Here is a 19,960-nt window from a genome sequence, read left to right on the forward strand (position 1 = left end):
GGGGCTCCAGGTTAGTGCAGACAGGGCTCCAAAATGGGCATCGCCGATACCTTCCCCAAAATGGACTTCCCGATTTTCTTTTCGAGGTCCAGAGCATTAAGCCTTTGCACTTCCAGGGCCACGGCCGAAGCCCTCGGCAGGTGGAGGCGGGAGGAGTTGAGGAGATTCCACTTCTCTACACAGACCTGAAGGGAAAGAACCGGCCAGAGAAGCGAGGGGCTGGGGGTGGACGCAGCATGACAGCTGTCAGCAGCCCCTACTACACAGGAGCCTGGCTAGAGGGAGAGCGAACCCTCGTGATGTCAAAGTTTATTGGCCATATATGGCTCCAAATTTTTTTTTTTTTTTTGAGACAGAGTCTCACTCTGTCGCCCAGGGTGGAGTGCAACGGCACAATCTTGGCTCACTGCAACCTCCACCTCCCAGGTTCAAGCGATTCTTCTGCCTCAGCTTCCCGAGTAGCTGGGACGACAGGTGCACGCCACCATGCCTGGCTAATACGGTTTCAATTTTAATCATCCAAATTCCTTTTTTTTCTTTTTTTTTTCTTTTTTTTTTTTTTTGAGACAGAGTCTGGCTTAGTCGCCCAGGCTGGAGTGCAGTGGCGCGATCTCGGCTCACTGCAAGCTCCGCCTCCCGGGTTCACGCCATTCTCCTGCCTCAGCCTCCCGAGTAGCTGGGACTACAGGCGCCCGCCGCCTCGCCCGGCTAATTTTTTGCATTTTTAGTAGAGACGGGGTTTCACCATGTTAGCCAGGATGGTCTCGATCTCCTGATCTCGTGATCCGCCCGCCTCGGCCTCCCAAAGTGCTGGGATTACAGGCGTGAGCCACCGCGCCCGGCCTAATCATCCAAATTCCATCAGCTCATGCGTTCAAGAGCTAGTGGAACAGATTTCAGCAGCTCAAGGAAGCGTTTCCCCGTCATTTACCAATCTGGATTTGGTTGGGGGGGGTTTGACCCTAAACCACCCCTCTTTGCCAGCTCCTCATGTAAGGCACCAGAAGACTCCCACTTCAGACCTTCCAGCAAATCCCCTTGCTTTCCTCTGCAAGTCACCACAACGACATGAGCAACATCAGCAGGGTGCTTTAGGAAATGGGTTTAAAAAACACATCATTTCTCCTGGCCAAAGATGCCCCATCCAAAGGCCCTTGCAGGATACAGCCAAGAAGCTATGTGTGTGCACGTGTGCATGCTAAACATCTTGCAATGCACAGGGCAGCCCCCTCAACAAGGAACGATTCAGCCCAAAATGCCAATAGTGCCTCACTTGAGCAACCCTGTTCCATACCTAACAGAGAAGATCCTAATCTGGCTACAAAATGCTACAGGGTAAATAATCAGTGTTCTTGGAGATGCCAGAGTCATGCCTGTGGTGGAGGTCAGGGAAGGCTCCCGGACGAAGGGCCCTGGGGTCCAGGCTTGAACAGCAGGTAGGATTTGAAGAGAGATAACAGAGGGGGATAAAGGACCTTGCAGGTAGGAGAGACTTGCCTTAGCAAAGGCTTCAAAGGTGGGCGGTTCAAAGCGTGTGAGGGAATCACTTAGAGGGGTGGGTGGGGCACAGGGCTGGTCTTTCCCAGATGTGCTGATGCTTGTTAGACATACAAGCAAGGGTAACCTAGGGAAAGTTGCTTAAGAGCTCGGTTTTCTCATACATAAAACGGGGATGAGAGTAACATTAGCCTGTCTTTCTGGGTGATTGCAAGAAGGAAATTGATTACCGCAAAGCGCCTTCATGGCAGGCGCTTAAGACAGGAGCCTTAGCTGTTGCGATTTCCCCTCCAGGATGGGGCTGTCCTGTTCTTCTCTAATCCTCCCCACAAATCCCCCAGCATCCTGTCCTGCAGAGGTTCAAAGAGCATTTGCCCAGGGGATTTGCTGCTTTGCAAAATCTTCCTTTAGCACATGTGCCAGACAGATGCGCAGGCAGCAGAGATATGAGACAGAAGAAACAGCAACAGAGACTGGAGGAGGCAGGGAAGCGGTGGTGACAAGGGTGCCTTGGGGCGCATTACCCGTCCGCAGCTGCCCAGGCTGTCTTCGTCAGACTCGTACTTCCGGTTACCGTTTGAGTGGCCCTGAACGGAGGAAGAAATTACAGTGATCCAAAGCGCAAGGCTTCTTCCCAGGAACCTCTCCTGAGAGCTGGTCCAGCCCTCCTCCCTGGAACCAGCCTGGCCCTCGCAGGTGACCCTTATCTCAGAAAATTGGCCCTATGTTCCCAGGTGACACTGGAACCCTTCTCTGCCAAGCAGAATGAATGCTGGGTCACAGGCAGGGATGACATGCTGGTGCAGCCACAGCCTCACTGTCCCCCTCCCTGTGTGAGCAGGTGGAACTGACTTGATGGCGCAGGATCCCAGCACAAAGCCACTGGGGTAACAGGTTCCCGTCCTACTGCGTGTTTAGTTTATATTTTAATTTAGACATGGGCCTTGCTCTGTTGCCCAGGCAGGAGTGCAGTGGTGCAATCAAAGCTCACTGCTGCCTCAAACTCCCCAGGTTCAAGCAGTCCTCTTACAGTGCCTTCTCAAAGTGCCAGAATTGCAGGTGTGAGTCACCAGGCCCAGTCATTTTGCGTTTTGCGATTTGTTTTGTTTTTGTTTATGTTTTTTCAAGACAAAGTCTCACTCTGTGGTTCAGGCTGGAGTGCAGTGGCATGACCTCGGCTCCCTGCAACCTCCACCTCCCAGGCTCAAGTGATTCTCATGCCTCAGCCTCCCGAGTAGCTGGGACTAGAGGAGTACACCACTGCACCCGGCTAATTTTTGAGTTGAGACGGGGTTTCACCATGTTGGCCAGGCTGGTCTCGAACTTCTGGCCTCAAGTGATCTGCCTGCCTTGGCCTCCCAAAGTGCTGGGATTACAGGTATGAGCCACCACACCCAGCCAGCATGTTCTTTATTCACAATCATAAAGCTGAGATTAGAGGTGTCCCAGCAAGACAGGCCTTGATGTGCACGCTCCATTTCAGCACAGGGTAACACCTCTAAGTGGCAGATACTGTCTGAGGCCGCCCTCACCAGGATGCTGCTGGGAGGCTGCCCAAGGAAACTGACCTCCAAGACCCTCCTCCCCGGGGCCTCACAGGATCCTGCCAATGAGTGGGTCTAGCTATTACCCAGGATCCTCTCTGCTCAGCAGCCTCCCACTTCACCATAAGATTTGTCAGCCATCATTAGCCTTATATCTAAGCCTCCACACTTGCCCCATTACTGGTCCACATGATCCTGTTTTATCTTCTCCTTTGCATTTATCTTTATCTGACATACTCTTTTATTTTATTTTATTTTATTTTATTTTTGATTTTATTTTTGAGACAGAGTCTCACTGTGTCACCCAGGCTGGAGTGCAGTGGCACGATCTTGGCTCACTGCAACCTCCGTCTTCTGGGTTAAAGCAATTCTCCTGCCTCAGCTTCCTGAGTAGCTGGGATTACAGGCATGCACCACCATGCCAGGCTAATTTTTGTATTGTTAGTACAGATGGGGTTTTGCCATGTTGGCCAGGCTGGTCTCGAACTCCTGATGTCAGGTGATCCACCCACCTTGGCCTCCCAAAGTGTTGGGATTACAGCCATGAGCCACCGTGCCCAGCCTGAAATACTCTTTATTAATTTACTTGTTATCTTCTCAGGACCTACTCATATTCCCCCTCCAAGAAGGGGAGTTTTCATTTTCCTGGAGGATAAATGAGGCAACAGGTGACACTGGTCTCATTTCCTGGGGGTTCCTTACATGTTCTCGGGGCTCAGGGTCATCCAGCTCACCCCGCTTCTCACTGGGGTATCCACTGTCCCCACTATTTTCAGAGTCCTGTGGAGAGAAGATGGCTTTAGGGTCCTAGTGGTCTCCTGAGCGCCTGGCAATGGTTACGACATCTGGACACCCCAACCGTTGGCTTTCTCCCCTCTGTCCCATTACCTAACACCCTGCTTCTGCTGTCCCTTGCCGACTGGGTGACAAGGGAACAGTATAAGGTAACAGTAAGGACCTTGGGCTCTACAGTCAGACGACCTGGGCTCGAATCCGGGCTTTCTTTCTTGCCAGCTGAGTCCTTGGGTCATTGTTTTAACTTCTCTGAGCATCAATGTCTTTAGCTATGGGATTCATTATAGTCCCTACATCAAAGGGCTGTGTGGGTGAAACCCATTGTTACATTCTGAGAGTATGGATCACAGGAAGTGCTTTACTGAGAGTGACTCACCCATTTCACAGGCAGAAAAACAAAGGCCATGACCCACGGACAAAAATATAGCATTGGGAACAATATTTACTATAAATAAGCCCTCAACCAAAACCACACAGGTCACCTGGGCATATTTATTTATTTTTTTTTGAGATGGAGTCTCGCTCTGTCACCCAGGCTGGAGTGCAGTGGCACGATCTCAGCTCACTGCAACCTCCACTTCTTGGGTTCAAGTGATTGTCCTGTCTTAATCTCCCGAATAGCTGGGACTACAGGCGTCTGCCACCACGCCCGGCTAATTTTTGTATTTTTAGTAGAGACGGGGTTTCACCATATTGGCCAGGCTGGTCTCGAACTCCTGAACTTGTAATCCGCCTGCATCGGCCTCCCAAAGTGTTGGGATTACAGGCATGAGCCACCGTGCCTGGCCTACTTGGGCATTTGGTTTTTGTTTTTGTTTTTTTCGAGATGGGGTCTCACTCTGTCGCCCAGGCTGGAATGCAGTGGCGTGATCTCGGCTCACTGCAACCTCTGCCTCCCAGGTTCATGCCATTCTCCTGCTTCAGCCTCTGGAGTAGCTAGGACTACAGGCACCTGCCACCACACTCGGCTAACTTTTTATATTTTTATATTTTTAGTAGAGACGGGGTTTCACCGTGTTAGCCAGGATGGTCTCCATCTCCTGACCTCGTGATCCGCCCGCCCCGGCCTCCCAAAGTGCTGGGCATATTTTTTATTCTCCCAGGTCTGAGTTCTGTTCTGAAAGGGAATCTGGTATAATTTAGAATCTCTAAAACTTCAGCCATGTACCTACCAACACTGAATTATAGCCCTCTCTGCATGTCACCTGCACGATTAGTAACAGAATATTTTTATTTCCTTCTTTATCTTTGTAAGAAGTTTTTCTTTTGTGTGTGTGTGTTGGGGGGTGGGGGGTGGGGCAGGGTCTCACTCTGTTGCCCAGGCTGGAGTACAGTGGCAGGATCTCAGCTCACTGCAACCTCCACCTCCCAGGTTCAAGCAATTCTCTTGCCTCAGCCTCCCAAGTAGCTGGGATTACAGGCACATGCCACCATGCCTAGCTAATTTTTATATTTTTTGTAGAGATGAGGTTTCATCATGTTGGCCAGGCTGGTCTCAAACTCCTGGCCTTAAGCAATCTGCCCGCCTCAGCCTCCCATAGTGCTGGGATTACAGGTGTGAGCCACCACACCCAGCTTCTACTAAGACTGAGTCTTGCTTTGTTGCCCAGGTTGGAGTGCAGTGGTGCAATCTCTGCTCACAGCAACCTCCGCCTCCTGGGTTCAAGAAATTCTCCTGCCTCAGCCTCCTGAGTAGCTGGGATTACAGGCGCCTGCCTGTAGTACCCGGTTAATTTTTGTATTTTTAGTAGAGATGGGGTTTTGCATATTGATCAGGCTGGCCTTCAAATTCCTGTCTCAAGTGATCGACCCGCCTCGGCCTCCCAAAGTGCTGGGATTACAGGCGTGAGCCACTGTGCTCAGCCTCTACTAAAAAGTTTTTTTTTTTTTTTAAGACAAGATCTCACTCTGTCACCCAGGCTGGAGTGCAGTGGTGTGATGATGGCTTACTGCAGCCTCTGCCTCCCAGGTTCAAGAGATCCTCCTACCTCAGCCTCCTGAGTAGCTGGGACTACAGGTAAGTGCCACCATGCCTGGCTAATTTTTGTATTTTTTTGTAGAAATGGGGGTCTTGTCATATTGCCCAGGCTAGTTTCAAACTCTTGGGCTCAAGTGATCTGCCCACCTTGGTCTCCCAACCTACTGGGATTATAGGCATGAGCTACCGTGCCTGGCCAATTTTACTAAGAAATATTTCAAACACACACACAAGCATAAAGAGTATTATAATTTGCCATAATATACATTTGTGAGAATGCAAATAAGATGTCTTCAGTTTCTTACCACCAAGTCAACCCAAAGCTGCAGGAAATGTTCTGTTTATCTAACGGGAGAGCTAGGTGTGAAGAGCTAGAACACGTGGCTTACTGTGCTATGTGTTACACATCTAAGATCCAGTATGGGGGCTCTATAGGACAACCAACACATGTGGGGTCAAACCAAACCTGGGGCTGAGCCTGGCATTTACTACAAGATTGCATTGTTGCTGATTGGGAGTCCCTCTTCCCTAACCATCTCTGGGAACTGCAAGGGACCCACCTTTTCTCAGAGGAAAGCTCAGCCTTGGGCCGGAGGCTGACATTCATCTGCATCCTCCCTAATTCCCCCATCCTATGCCTTCCTGGCAGTGCCTGGGCTGGGCTGCCCACCTCCAAAGCTGAAGATTCACTCTGGGAGTGAATCCACTTCTCCTACCCCTGCTGGGGTCTGAAGCCTGCAGCCTCCCTCCCTTCACACTCACCCGGTGGTTGTCTAGATGATCATGGTCTCTGGATGCCATGTTATCGAGGTCACTGAACACTGGCCAATCTGGGCAGGGAGAAACAGACATCATGTCCTGGTTCCACTACTGGAACATGCATTAAGACCAACCCATGGCCTAGGGCAGCCCATACCTGCCACCAAGCCATTTTTTTTTTTAAGCTTTAAAGAAAGGCACAAAAAAGGAGAATGTTATCAGCACCTGGAGGTTAAAGTTCTTCCTTGAGAACTTATTCTAAGTCTACTGTTTGCCAGCTGCGTGATTCTGGCCAAGTGGTGCCACCTACGTGTGTCCTCAGGGTTGTCACAATGCAATTATCCTTGTAATGTGTTTTTCAGCATATGTGCCTGGCCACCGCTTGGTCCTCAATAAGATGCAGTTGTGAAGGAAGAAAAGACATTTGAATATTTGGGGCTCAAGAAGTGGGCCTCGGACAGCTTCAAAACCAACCATCTCCAGCTGGGGGTGGTGCCTTACGCCTGTAATCCCAGAACTTTGGGAGGCCGAGGCAGGTGGATCACCTGAGGTCAGGAGTTTGAGACCAATCTGGCCAACATAGTGAAACCCCATCTCTACTAAAAATACAAAAATTAGCTGGGTGTGGTGGCATGCACCTGTAGTCCCAACTACTCGGGAGGCTGAGGCAGGAGAATCGTTTGAACTCGGGAGGTGGAGGTTGCAGTGAGCCAAGATCATGCCACCACATTCCAGCCTGGGTGACAGAGCGACACTCTGTCTCAAAAACAAAAAACAAAAACAAAAAAACACCAGCCATCTCCTGGGGGTTCCCTATCTCTGTCTCCTGTCCTCTACAGTCAAATCTGTCTGCCTGTTTTTATAACAGGCACTGTTTGTAAGAACAGTGTGTACATTTTTAAATGGATGACAAAAATTAAATTTCACCATCTATAGAGTTTTACTGCAAAACAGCCACGTCCAGCCATTTAAGTATTTTTTATGGTAGCTTTCATGCTCCAAATACAGAGACTGAATGAGCTGCAAAGCTTAAAATATTTACTCTCTGGCCTTTCAAAAAAGTCTGTTGACTCCTGTTCCAGACTATTCTGAAGACCTTCCAGTGGAAACATGTAAAGGGCTTCTTTAATGTTTGATACTAAAATCTTTCTCTCTTCCAAAGGTATCAAAATGAGAAAAATTAAAAAACTAAATAATAAAATCTTGCTCTCCTGCTCTGAGTCTGCTTCCGCTTACACTTTCCCTGAATACATGACTTCCATCTCTTCAGGCCAACACCCTGGGGTCAGTCTTGCCTCTATCCTTTCCTACAAACTCTCGTCTGAATCATCAGCAAACTCCGTTCTTTCAGCATCAGAAATAACGATCCTGTTTTTCTCCTTTTACCCATTAATATCACGTTCATAGCTTTTCTAACATTGAACAATCCTCAGATTCCTGTGAAATCCCTATTTAACTGTGACAGGTGAACCTTTTAACATAGTACTATTTTTATTTGTTAATATCTATTTAGATTTTTTAAAAATCTATTTAGATTTTGTTGTTGTTGTTCTCTCTCTATACACAAAAATTTTAAATAAGGTTGGGATATAATTTCCTTTTTTGGTATGTCAAATTTATTGTATGAGTTTTGCTGGTTTCATAAAACACACTGATAAAAGTTACTTTGTTTCCTACAATAGGGGTTGTTTTTATAGCACTTGGATGATCTGTTTTGGAAGTTCACTCAATGAAACTCACCTATAAAATCACTGGGGCCATGAACCTTTTTGATTAGCATGTCTGATTTTTCTAACATAAATGAAAGCCAGTTTAGTTCTGCTCTACCTGTCCCCTCCAATCACAGTGACTAAGGACCGAACCGTCACTCACGGAGGTGGTCTAGCTTCTGGCTGTGTGGTGTGGCCGAAGATGGGGAAGAAGGGAGAGAGTCGAAGGTCACATCGCTCATGTTCTCATCTCCAGAGTTCTCTGAAAGGGGACGGAGCAGGGGTGGCCGGCTCCCAGAGAGGGTCCTTACTCGGGGGCTCCCACATTTTTCCTCTGTTCCTCTCAAGATGGTCTTGGCTGATTGCTGGGGACATTAACAGGGATACTCATGTCACGCACACACCCTCTGGGAAATAAAGGGCTCTTCCTGTTGTTCCTTCTAGCCCTGAAACCCCTTCACCCACAGCTCCTAAACATGCCTGTTTAGTAGCTGATACATTGTCTTAAAAAATAAAAAAGCAGTAGGGGATTAAACCTAAGGCCAAGAAAGGGCATCTGGAACAGAGGCTCAGAGGACCTGCCAGCATCCCCTAAAGCACTGACCACATTCCACAGCCCAGAGCTGGAGAAAGTATCCCACTCTATGTCCAGCATCCCAAGCTGGTCTTTGCAGCATTCTCTTGTCTCTGGTCCAAGTAGCAATGGGAGGGATAGGAGTTATCTTGGTGAGGTGCCTGGAGAGCCAGGTCTAAGACTCGTTCAGTCATTTGTCAATACATCACACAAACACACACACACACCACACACCTTCTCACTATCTCCACGTGCCTGTTCCCTTCACTCTGGTAAAAAAAAATGGGCCCAACCTAAGCAGATACCAGCTGCTCTACTGTAAGGACACTCAGGAGGACTTTGTGCACCGAGCTGGAGAGGACGGGCTGGGGCATGGGTGGGACAGATGCTTCCAGCCTGGTATTCGTCAGTTAAGCACTGCTTGACCTGGCTGTCACCACATAGGGGAGCAGGGCTTGCTTTGCGGGTAGCAGAAGGGCCTGCCAGGCCAAGCAGGATCATACTGGGCACCCACCAGCAGCTTGGTGTTCTGATTCACCGCGTCCCTCTCTCGGGGCGAGAGGTCAAAGGGAGCAAGGCCCATGCTCTCGCAAATCCGGTTGCAGGCATGAGAGTAGAAGAAGAGCGCCATCCCACGGACACCTGTGGACAGAGCGGGGGTGTCTGGAGTGTTGCTTTGCTCTGTGACGGGGGACAGGCAGTGGTGGGCCTCATACACATGGCCAGGGCAGGTATAAAACGTGCCAAGCTGGGAGGCATCAGCCATCCAGGCTCCCGTCTCCATGATCTTGAAAAAGCGCATACAATGTCTCAGCCTGTTTCCTGGGCTGTACAAAGAGCTCAGAGGTTTTAGCAGGGAGCGTGGTTTCTGCGGAAACAGTCCGGCTTTCCCCACCTACCTAGGTTGCCGTCTCCAAAGTCAGTGCCCGTCTCTGTGTGGATCTGTGGGTCAGTGTAGAGATCCCCAACTCCCTGGATGTCCACCACTATCAGCTGATGGCCGGAACGCTCAAACGTGAAGTGACTGAAGGCCTACGGGGCACAGGAAGGAAAATGAGATGTCAAGAGACAGGCTGAAGGCTGTGCAGGCACTGGCCACGCCTCTGCCCATGCTGAGGGGCTTTCTCTGCAAGGAGTTATATAGAGGAAAAGACAAAGGAAAAAGGCCTCTTCAGTTGGGCAGGGACCTTGAGCTGCAGGTCCTGTGGCCATCTTAGGTGACAGAAGCTATCATGGGGTGACGGGCGTCTCATTACAGTCTCCTTCTGAATGTTCCAAGAGGCTTCTCTGGGAGTGAGACTCCAAGCCCACAGGGACCTTCCTCTTTAGGGGCTGAGCCTGGCCAGGATCTCACCCCAAGGGCTGTGGTGGGCAGAGGGTGGTGGTGAGCCCGGGCCTTACCTGCGGCGTCAGGCGGATGTTGTCATCACGGACAAAGCCAGAGTTGGAATTGTACTTGATGTACTTGCCCTCGATGTAGTGCTCCAGGTGGAAGAGGGGCTTGCCCGGTCTGTCCCTCAGCTCGATGATGCACATCTGCATGATGTCCACCTGGTGGGATGGGGAGTGGGCTCAGGCGGGAGGGCCGAGGCACACCTCCTCTGAGAAATGGCAAGGGGAGGGCTGAGAGGAACTCGCCTGCGTGGGCTCAGATCCTGGCTCCATCACTTACTAGCTCTCTATTGCCAGAGCTCCTGGTGATGCCCAGAATCTAATCTCCTCTTTTCCTTTCATTTTTTTTTTAAATTAAAAAATATATATTTTTAGGCTGGGCACGGTGGCTTACATCTGTAATCCCAGCACCTTGGGAAGCCGAGGCAGGTGAATCACTTGAGGTTAGGAGTTTGAGAACAGCCTGGTCAACATGGTGAAATCCTGCCTCTACTAAAAGTACAAAAACTAAGGCTGGGTGTGGTGGCTCACACCTGTAATCCCAGCACTTTGGGAGGCTGAGGTGGGTGGATCACCTGAGGCCAGGAGTTCGAGACCAACTGTGGCCAACATGGTGAAACCCTGTCTCTACCAAAAATACAAAATTAGCCAGGCATGGTGGCACATGCCTGTAATCCCAACTATTTGGGAGGCTGAGGCAGGAGGATTGCTTGAACCTGGGAGGTGGAGGTTGCAGTGAGTCAAGATTGCACCACTGTACTCCAGTCCTGGGCAACAAGAGCAAAACTCCATCTCAAAAATAAATAAATAAATAAATAAATAAAATAAAAATTAAAAAACTAGCTGGGCGTGCTTGCATGTGCCTGTAATACTAGCTACTCAGGGTGTTGAGGCAGGAGAATCACTTTAACCCAGGAGGCGGAAGTTACAGTGAGCCAAGATCACGTCACTGCACTCCAGCCTGGGTGACAGAGTGAGACTCTGCCTGGAAAAAAAAAAAAAAATTTATTTTAGAGACAGGGTCTCACTCTGTCGCTCAGGCCGGAGTGCAGTGTCATAATCATGGCTCATTACAGCCTCGAACTTCTGGGCTCAAGTGATCCTCCCACCTCAGCCTCCCAAGAAGCTAGGACTACAGGCGTGTGTCACTACACGTGGCTCATATCTAAATTTTTTTTTATATAGAGACGAGGTCTCACTATGCTGCCTAGGCTGGTCTTGAACTGGCCTCAAGCAATCCTTTTGCCTTCCAGCATCCTCCCAGAGTATTAGGATCACAAGCTGCAGCCATTGTGCTCAGCTCTGTTTTCCTTTGAGTTTTAAAAGGGTACACAGCCACCCACTAGGGACGATATTGCTAAGCTTCCCTTGCAGCTAAGTGTGGCCACATGACTGTGCCCAGCCAATGGGAAGTGAGCATTGTGATGATGTAACTCCAGCCTGCCCTGTAAGGTGGACTCTGCTTGGGAGCCAGAACTGATTATGTGGTCACGGCAAACCCCTGAGGGGATGGCAGAGAAAAAAGACCAAAGGAACCAGGTCTCTAGATGGCTTCAAGGAGATGAGGCAACAGCCTACCCCAAGCCACCCACCAACGCAAGACCTCCACACAAGTGAAAAAGAAACCATTTTGTGTCTGCACATATTGTGGGTCTGTTTGCTAGGCAACTCAGACTATGCCTTACTGTAATACTGTGAATTTGAGCACATTTCTGAATTTCACCTCTCTGTGCCTCAGTTTCCTTACCTGCATAAACAGGGTCTCAGACTCAATCTGTAAATTAAAGTTATTGATGCAAAAAGGAGCCAGGCAATGTTTGCTTTTATTTTTTATTTTATTGAGACAGAGTCTCACTCTGTTGCCCAGGCTAGAGTACAGTAGCACAATCTTGGCTCACTGCAACCTCTGCCTCCTAGGTTCAAGCAATTCCTCTGTCTCAGCCTCTTGAGTAGCTGGGACTACAAGCACCCGCCATCATGCCTGGCTAATTGTTGTATTTTTAGTAGAGACAGGTTTTACCATGTTGGCCAGGCTGGTCTTGAACTCCTGACCTCAAGTGATCCACCCCCCTGGGCCTCCCAAAGTACTGAGATTACAGGTGTGAGCCACTGCGCCTGGCCACTCATTTTATTTTTATCAGGAGCTACAATTCTAGAGAAATATAAACCAACCTCTAAACAGCAGAAATATAAACCAACCTCTAAACAGTTTTCTCCCTGCAATGGGAAATTATAGGGAACTTTGACATTCCTCGCTTTTTTTTTTTTTTTACAAAGTCTATGTTTAATTTTGTACACAGAAGAAAATGTATAAAGAGTGCATATGGTTTGTAAAGTGGAGTAGGGGAGATTAGGGACTGTAGCTTGCACCTCTTGCCCTGTTACACAAGGACTCATCCTTGGTCCCCATGTCCCCCTCAATGCCACTTCCTGGGAGGATTAGGTCCAGGTTTCCCAAGGAAAAGACCATCCGCGGAGAGTGGGTCACCAGACATGCAGACAACAGCTGCAGAGGCTGAACGGATCCTGATCTGAGAGGTGAGAACTTGCCTCAAACGAGGACTCAGTTGGTTCTGAGAACCGGCCTGAGGGGAAGGCAGGGAGGGCAGTTCTCAGAGGGTTCTGCCCCAAAGGCTGGTTCCATCCCTACGAGGAAACTTACAGCAGGGCCACCTGCTCGGCCAGAGGGCTCCCTGGGCGAGGGGCAGTGGCACAGCCACGGTGGACAGCCAGGACCTCCTCAAACAACCACGTCCTTCTCCCTCCCTTAAGTCAACCACATTATTACTACTACTACTACTACTACTACTACTACTACTACTACTACTAGTACTACTACTATTTGGGGATGGAGTCTTGCTCTGTCACCCAGGCTGGAGTGCAGTGGCCCAATCTCGGCTCACTGCAGCCTCTGCCTCTCATGTTCAAGTGATTCTCCTGCCTCAGCCTCCCAAGTAGCTAGGATTACAGGCATGCACCACTACGCCTGGCTAATTTTGTATTTTTAATAGAGATGGGTGTTTCACCATGTTGGCCAGGCTAGTCTCAAACTCCTGACCTCAGGTGAGCCGCCCATCTCAGCCTCCCAAAGTACTGGGATTACAGGCATGAGCCACTGCGCCCGGCCTACCACATTATTATTTACTGGACACCTAGGCGCTAGGAGACAGCAGTGAACAACATAAAATAAAATCTCTGCCTTTAGGGGAGAGAAGCACCTAAAATACTAACTAAATGAATGGCACACTAACTGCTCCAAAGAACAGAAAAAAAAAAAACCCAGAATGATGTGGCAGAGGTGACTGGGGTAGAGGGACCGCTTCTCAGGGTGGTCTGAGATGGGCTGGCTGAGGTGACACAGGATCTGAGACCTGAACTACAAGGAGCTAGACATGCAAGCATCACGGTGACACGAGATGCCAGCCAAGCCCACAGCCAGGGCCAAGGTTTTGGGGCAGGAACAAGCTTGTGGAGGAAGAGAAAGGAGGCCAGGCTGGAGGGCCGCGAATTGCAGAGGAAGCTAGAGCCCCCCAAGGTGGGAACTGTGGCTTCTTGCGCCTGTCCCAAGTATGCTTCATCAAGGGCCCTGCCAACAGCAGGTGCTCAATAAATCCTGCACACCCAGGAGACTGTGCCTTATACGTAGGAGATGCTCAAGCTGTGGGAGATCTGAGCTATGGGCTCATGCAGGGCAGAGGCATGGATCCTTCCTCAAATGTCCAAAGGCAACAGGGAATTCTGCTTGGCCTCAGTCACTCATCACCCTAGGGACTCAAATGAAGGTGCCAACCTAGCAGGGGGTTGAAAAGCCTGCATTTGAGCCCTGGCTCCAGCTCTGCCTGGTTGGGCAAGTCATTTAGCCTCTTTGAGCCCGGGGTCCCCAAAGAGCGGACATAGTATCCAATCTGACACGGTTTGGCTGTGTCCCCACCCAAAGCTCATCTTGAATTGTAGCTCCCATAATTCCCTGGTGTTGTGGGAGGGACCTGGTAGGAGATAATTGAATCATGGGGTGGTTCCTCCATACTGTTCTCACAATAGTGAATAAGTCTCACGAGATCTGATGGTTTTATAAGGGGAAACCCCTTTTGCTTGGTCCTCAATCTCTCTTGTCTGCCACCAGGTAAGATGTGCCTTTTGCCTTCCACCGTGATTGTGAGTCCTCCCTAGTCGTGTGGAACTGTGAGTCCATTAAACCTCTTTTTCTTTTATAAATTACCCAGTCTTGGATCTGTCTTTATCAGCAGTGTGAAAACGGACTAATATACATTACCAGCTCTTTCTTCTGCTTTTTCTTGGGAATCTCACCTTTTCCAGTCTCAGTCCCTGTGGTCTGGGTGGAACACCTACATTCCTAGCTCTAAGGGCAGGCACATGGCTAGGGTGTGCCCAGTCTGCATATTCCCACCCGTTGGCCACTGTGATTGGTTCGGCAATAGGGATCTGACCTAATCAGAGCCAATGAAACCCAGCTCTGGGACTTTTATTGGAACTTCTGGGAAAATAAGTTTTGTCATTCTAACAAGAACTTGGGCCTGCTGGGGGCCAAAGTGCTACCACAAGTGCAGAAGCTGCCTGAGAATGACGCCAACCCAGAAGGACACCCAGGTCAGAGATGGAGGAAGATTCTGACAACCTCACTTTAATCCTGAATCCAGCCATGCCTGTGGCCAGCATTATTTTTCAGTTACATAAGGCAATGAATTCTCTTTTTCGATTAAGCAGTTTGAGTGGGTTTCTGTCATTTGCAAACACAAATCCTGACTAATAGATCCCATCTGTAATTGAGGATAAAACGTTCCAACCTCAGAGCTGTTTTTAGGAATAAATGACTTTGGAACAGGTGCAATGGCTCATGCCTGTAATCCCAGCCCTTTGGGAGGCCAAGGTGGGTGGATTGCTTGAGGCCAGGAGTTTGAGACCAGCCTGGGCAACATGGCAAAACCCTTTCTCTACAGAAAATACAAAAATTAGCTAGGCGTGGTTGCATGCCCCTGTAGTCGCAGCTACTCAGGAGGTGGAGCTGGGAGGATTGTTTGAGTCCAGCAGGTTGAGGCTGCAGTGAGTTGTAATCATGCCACTGCACTCTGGCCTGGGCAATAAAGAAAGATCCTGTCTCAAAAAAAAAATAAAATAAAATAAATGACTTGGTTCATCACACTCAGTAAACAGTGGTTGTTATTAGCTACTATGAAGAAGGTGAAAGAGGTCAGGTATGGCGGCTCACACCTGTAATCCCAGCACTTTGGGAGGCTGAGGCAGGCAGATCGCTTGAGGTCAGGAGTTTGAGACCAGCCTGGCCAACATGGTGAAACCCCATCTCTACTAAAAATACAAAAATTAGCCAGGCATGGTGGCAGGCACCTGTAATCCCAGCTACTCAGGAGGCTGAGGCAGGAGAATCACTTGAACCCAGGAGATGGCAGTGAGCCAAGATCACACCACTGCACTCCAGCCTTGGTGGTGGTGGTGGGTGACAGAGCAAGACTTCATCTCAAAAAAAAAAAAGAAGATGAAAGAGGGACCCACCATGGCCCCCTAGACACTGTGCACAGCTGCCCTGGCATGGAAAGGGGGCAGGTAGCGGGGCCACGCACCTGCTTTGGGGGCTTGTGCCGATTATACTCCTCCCCCCAGAGCTTGGCCTCCATCTGTAGACGCACGTCCTCAAAGTACACATCCCGGTCTACGGGCTCTATGTAGCGCTTCGCCACGTAGTTAGAGGCTCCCTTCCACTGCTGGGCGTGCAGGAAGTTGGAGAGCTTCTTCCTGTGGGGAGAGGCAGCAGGGGGCCTACCTGGGTACTCTGGGGTTCACCAGGGATACAGCCCTGGTCCTCAGGACAGCAAGACCTTGTCTGACCTGGATGGGTGGCTGGCGGCAGGAACAAAATGCAGGAGCTAGGAAGGACTTCCCCACCCCTCTGCATCTTCAAAGAGTTGGGACGGGGGGATTAAAGGTCACTGTTAAAGGTCTCCTATCCCATTTCCCTTGACCTCCCAACACCAGGACAGAGGTGAGTGGGGTGCTCCCTATTCCTCCTGAGCCCATCTTCACAGCCAGGCCCAACGTGCGGCCCGAGGGAGACCAGATGGAGAGGAACCTGGGCTACAAGAAGGCATAGGGGACCCTGGCTCCATTCCTTGGCTGCAAATGTCCCAATGCCTCAGCTCTGAGGAGCCTGGGGGGACTCTGGGCAGGGCCCCAAGAGTCAGGCTGAGTCACTTACGTCCGGAAGCACTCCCTCATTGCTCCTCGGCCGAAGGGCTGAAAGACACCACATAGAGTGTTATCAGTCCCCATGCCCCACCCAAAAGGGACCCTAAGACAGGAGGTGCTCCCCTTGCATGCCACCCATCAAAGGGGTGCCCTGGGCCTCTTCTCAATCCTGAAATTTCCGGGGATCTCCCTCCTATGTCTCAGCACCAAAGTCATAGAGGCCTTCCAACCCAGAGGCTGCCGAGATGACAAGGACCCCCCATTCCTCCATCCCAGCTGAGGGGAAGAACCCACGGGGGCAGGATGTTGGGGGAGGGACAGTGCATCTCAGAGGACATTTTCACAGCCCGGACTTTAGAAGAAAAAAAGTGGAGACAACCTACGTGTCCAGCAACAACATACTGGAAAAACCAACCAGGTCGATTCCTTCAATGAAATATCATGCAGCAACGAAAACCAACGCAACATGTTGACCAAAAGAACACCTGCAGCGCCAGGAGCAGTGGCTTATGCCTGTAATCCCAGAATTTTGGGAGGCTGAGGTAGGAGGATCACTTGAGGCCAGGAGTTCAAGACCAGCCTGGGCAACATAGCAAGACCTCCCTCTCTACAAAAATTTTAAGGCTGGGCACAGTGGCTCATGCCTGTAATCCCAGCACTTTGGGAGGCCGAGGTGGGTGGATCACCTGAGGTAGGGAGTTCGAGGCCAGCCTGACCAATATGGAGAAACCCCGTCTCTACTAAAAATACAAAAATTAGCCGGGTGTGGTGGTGCATGCCTGTAATCCTAGCTACTCGGGAGGCTGAGGCAGGAGAATTGCTTGAACCCTGGAGGCAGAGGTTGCAGTGAGCCAAGATCACACCACTGCACTCCAGCCTGGGCAACAAGAGCAAAACTCTGTCTCAAAAAAAAAAAAAAAAAATTAAAAATTGACTGGGTATGACGGTGCACACCTGTAGTCCCAGCTACTCAGGAGGCTGAGGTGGGAGAATTGCTTGAGCCCTGGAGTTCAAGGCTGCAGTGAGCCAAGATCATGCACCACTATACCCCAGCCTGGGCAGCAGAGCAAGACCCCATCTCCAAAAAAGAATACTTGTTTTACGCTCCCACTTATTTGAAATAAAAAAAAAATAGGCAAAAGTAATCTAGGGTGATAGGATTCAGAGTGGTGCTTACCCTGTGGGTATGGGGGGAGTGACTGAGAGGGGCTTGGGCAGGCTGGTTGCCTTCCGTTTGTTGATATGGGCTGCTGGTAAGGCAGTGTGCTCATTTTGTGACAACTCAGTGAGCTGTACACTTTTCTGTGTTTCTGTGTATATTGTATATTACACTAAAACAAAGCTTCACAAAGCAATCCTAACCTCAATATGCAGGAAATACTCTATTTTCTAGTCTTTTATCTTTTTTTTCCTTCAAAAGGTTGGCTGTGGCCTGGTGTGGTGGCTCATGCCTATAATCCCAGCACTTTGGGAGGCCGAGGCAGGAGGATCATTTGAGCCCAGGAGTTTGAGACCAGCCTGGGCAGCATAGTGAAACCCACGTCTCTATGAAAAAATTAAAAAATTAAAAAATTAGCCAGGCGTGGTGGTGTGTACTTGTGGTCCCAGCTACTGGGGAGGCTAAGGTGGGAGGATGGCTTGAGCCCAGAAGGTCAAGGCTGCAGTGACCTGTGATCGTGCCACTGTGCTTCTGGGTAATAGAGACCCGGCCTCAAAAAAATGCTGGTTGCAACCAATAAATAAATAATAACATAGAATCCCCCGAAGTTACAAAAATTAAACAAAGTGGGAGTGGGAGAGAAGGGCGCACAGACCAAAGTCAGCTGCAGAAAGTTTTTGCTCAGCCCAAGGCCCTGCTCACCTGAGATGCCATCTTGATCAGAACTTCGTCATCCAGCCATTCCCCGGTGACAGCGTTGTACCTGCAGAGACCCACCCACCCCAGGGCACAGTGTCCATCACACGGTCCTGTTTCTCACTGGCTAAAGGCCAAAGACCCTTCTGGGCTCCCCATGGGCCTCAGAACCAACCCACTCTCCACCTTGGCTCACAGCCCACCCAACCTTCTGGGTTGGGTTGGAAACACTGTCCCTCCTTCCCAAGTCCCAACACACCGGTCTCCGATCCTTTCCTCAAACCCACTGCTCCCTCTCTACCATGTCCCCCATTTCCATATCCCCAGCTCTCACTGCTGTGCTGCTTACTGGCTTGTTCTGCATCTGGGGCCCCCAATGGACTGTAACCCCACAAAAGCAGACCCATGTCTGTCTTGGTCATCCAGGACCTGGTGTGTATGGATGCTTAATAAATACACATACCCGGGCCCGGTGGCTCACGCCTGTATTCCCAGCACTTTGGGAGACTGGGGCAAGTGGATCACAAGGTTAGGAGTTCGAGACCAGCCTGACCAACATGGTGAAACTGCATCTCTACTAAAAATACAGTTAGCCAAGCGTGGTGGCGCATGCCTGTAATCCCAGCTACTCAGGAGGCTGAGGCAGGAGAATCGCTTGAACCCAGGAGGCGGAGGTTGCAGTGAGCCGAGATCGTGCCATTGCACTCCAGCCTGGGTGACAGAGCGAGATTCTGTCTCAATAAATAAAAAATAAAAATAAAAATAAATACACAAGGTGGATGAATGACTGAATAAATAATATCCTGATCATAACTGGTCTCTGTAATGAATGGCATGGCCCAGGGAGGGAAGGTGGTGGTGGTGCCCTCAATCTTGCCAGGCAGCTGGGCACACAGTGGTGGGTAAGGGTTCCGTCTCTGAGTCTAGACAGGAGAAGGGTTGTAGGTGTAGGGGTAGAAAGGAGTGATCTCTTTCCTCCCCATCATAAGGGTCATGGACAACAGCCCAGTTTTATGTGACATGGAAGCCTTCAGAATGAAGACTCAAAGATACAGAGGAACTGATCCGATTTTATGCTGAGGTTCAGTGAAGCAGGGATGGCGTGGAGCAATGTGATTGGGCAAAAAGGAGATGAGCTAATGGTAACAGACTGAGTGGGCCAGCAAGGCTTGTTCTGATTCTTCTTGGCCGCTCTGTTACAGCATTTGCTTCTCTTGGGTATGGGGTAGGACTCCTTTGGAATGAGGATCTCATTCCATAATCTATTTATGGTCAGCTATTGCACAGAAAGTTCGTGTAAGGTTAGAGAATTTTTTAAAATTTTGACACAGAATCTCCCCGTCAGCCAGGCTGGAGTACAGTGGAGCAATCTTGGCTCACCGCAAACTCCGCTTCTTGGTTCAAGCAATTCTCCTGCTTCAAGCCTTCCGAGTAGCTGGGATTACAGATGTGCCTGCCACCATACCCGGCTAATTTTTTTTTTTTTTTTTTTGTATTTTTGTAGAGAAGGGGTTTCACCATGTTGGCCAGGCTGATCTTGAACTCCTGGCCTCAAGTGATCCACCAGCCTTGGTCTCCCAAAGTGCTGGGATTATAGGCGTGAGCCACTGCACCTGGCCTAGAGTAATATTTTTAAGT

At 49.8% G+C, this 19,960-nt stretch overlaps 1 protein-coding gene across 2 annotated transcripts in view; it reads right to left on the minus strand.

The window, feature by feature from the left end:
- EEF2K (eukaryotic elongation factor 2 kinase) overlaps positions 1–19,960 on the minus strand; it is an 85,524-nt gene that overhangs the window by 21,558 nt on the left and 44,006 nt on the right. For both annotated transcript variants that reach the window (XM_003916653.4, XM_017953250.3), the window contains 11 exons: positions 18,329–18,389; positions 16,478–16,515; positions 15,846–16,017; positions 10,258–10,407; positions 9,756–9,888; positions 9,371–9,498; positions 8,446–8,647; positions 6,577–6,644; positions 3,744–3,821; positions 2,022–2,084; positions 51–185 (listed from right to left, as the gene is read on the minus strand). In XM_003916653.4, the coding sequence (XP_003916702.2) occupies positions 51–185; positions 2,022–2,084; positions 3,744–3,821; positions 6,577–6,644; positions 8,446–8,647; positions 9,371–9,498; positions 9,756–9,888; positions 10,258–10,407; positions 15,846–16,017; positions 16,478–16,515; positions 18,329–18,389 (1,228 nt within the window). The remainder of the gene's footprint in view (positions 1–50; positions 186–2,021; positions 2,085–3,743; positions 3,822–6,576; positions 6,645–8,445; positions 8,648–9,370; positions 9,499–9,755; positions 9,889–10,257; positions 10,408–15,845; positions 16,018–16,477; positions 16,516–18,328; positions 18,390–19,960) is intronic.

This window comes from Papio anubis, chromosome 18, assembly GCF_008728515.1.
Source record: "Papio anubis isolate 15944 chromosome 18, Panubis1.0, whole genome shotgun sequence".
NCBI lineage: Eukaryota > Metazoa > Chordata > Mammalia > Primates > Cercopithecidae > Papio > Papio anubis.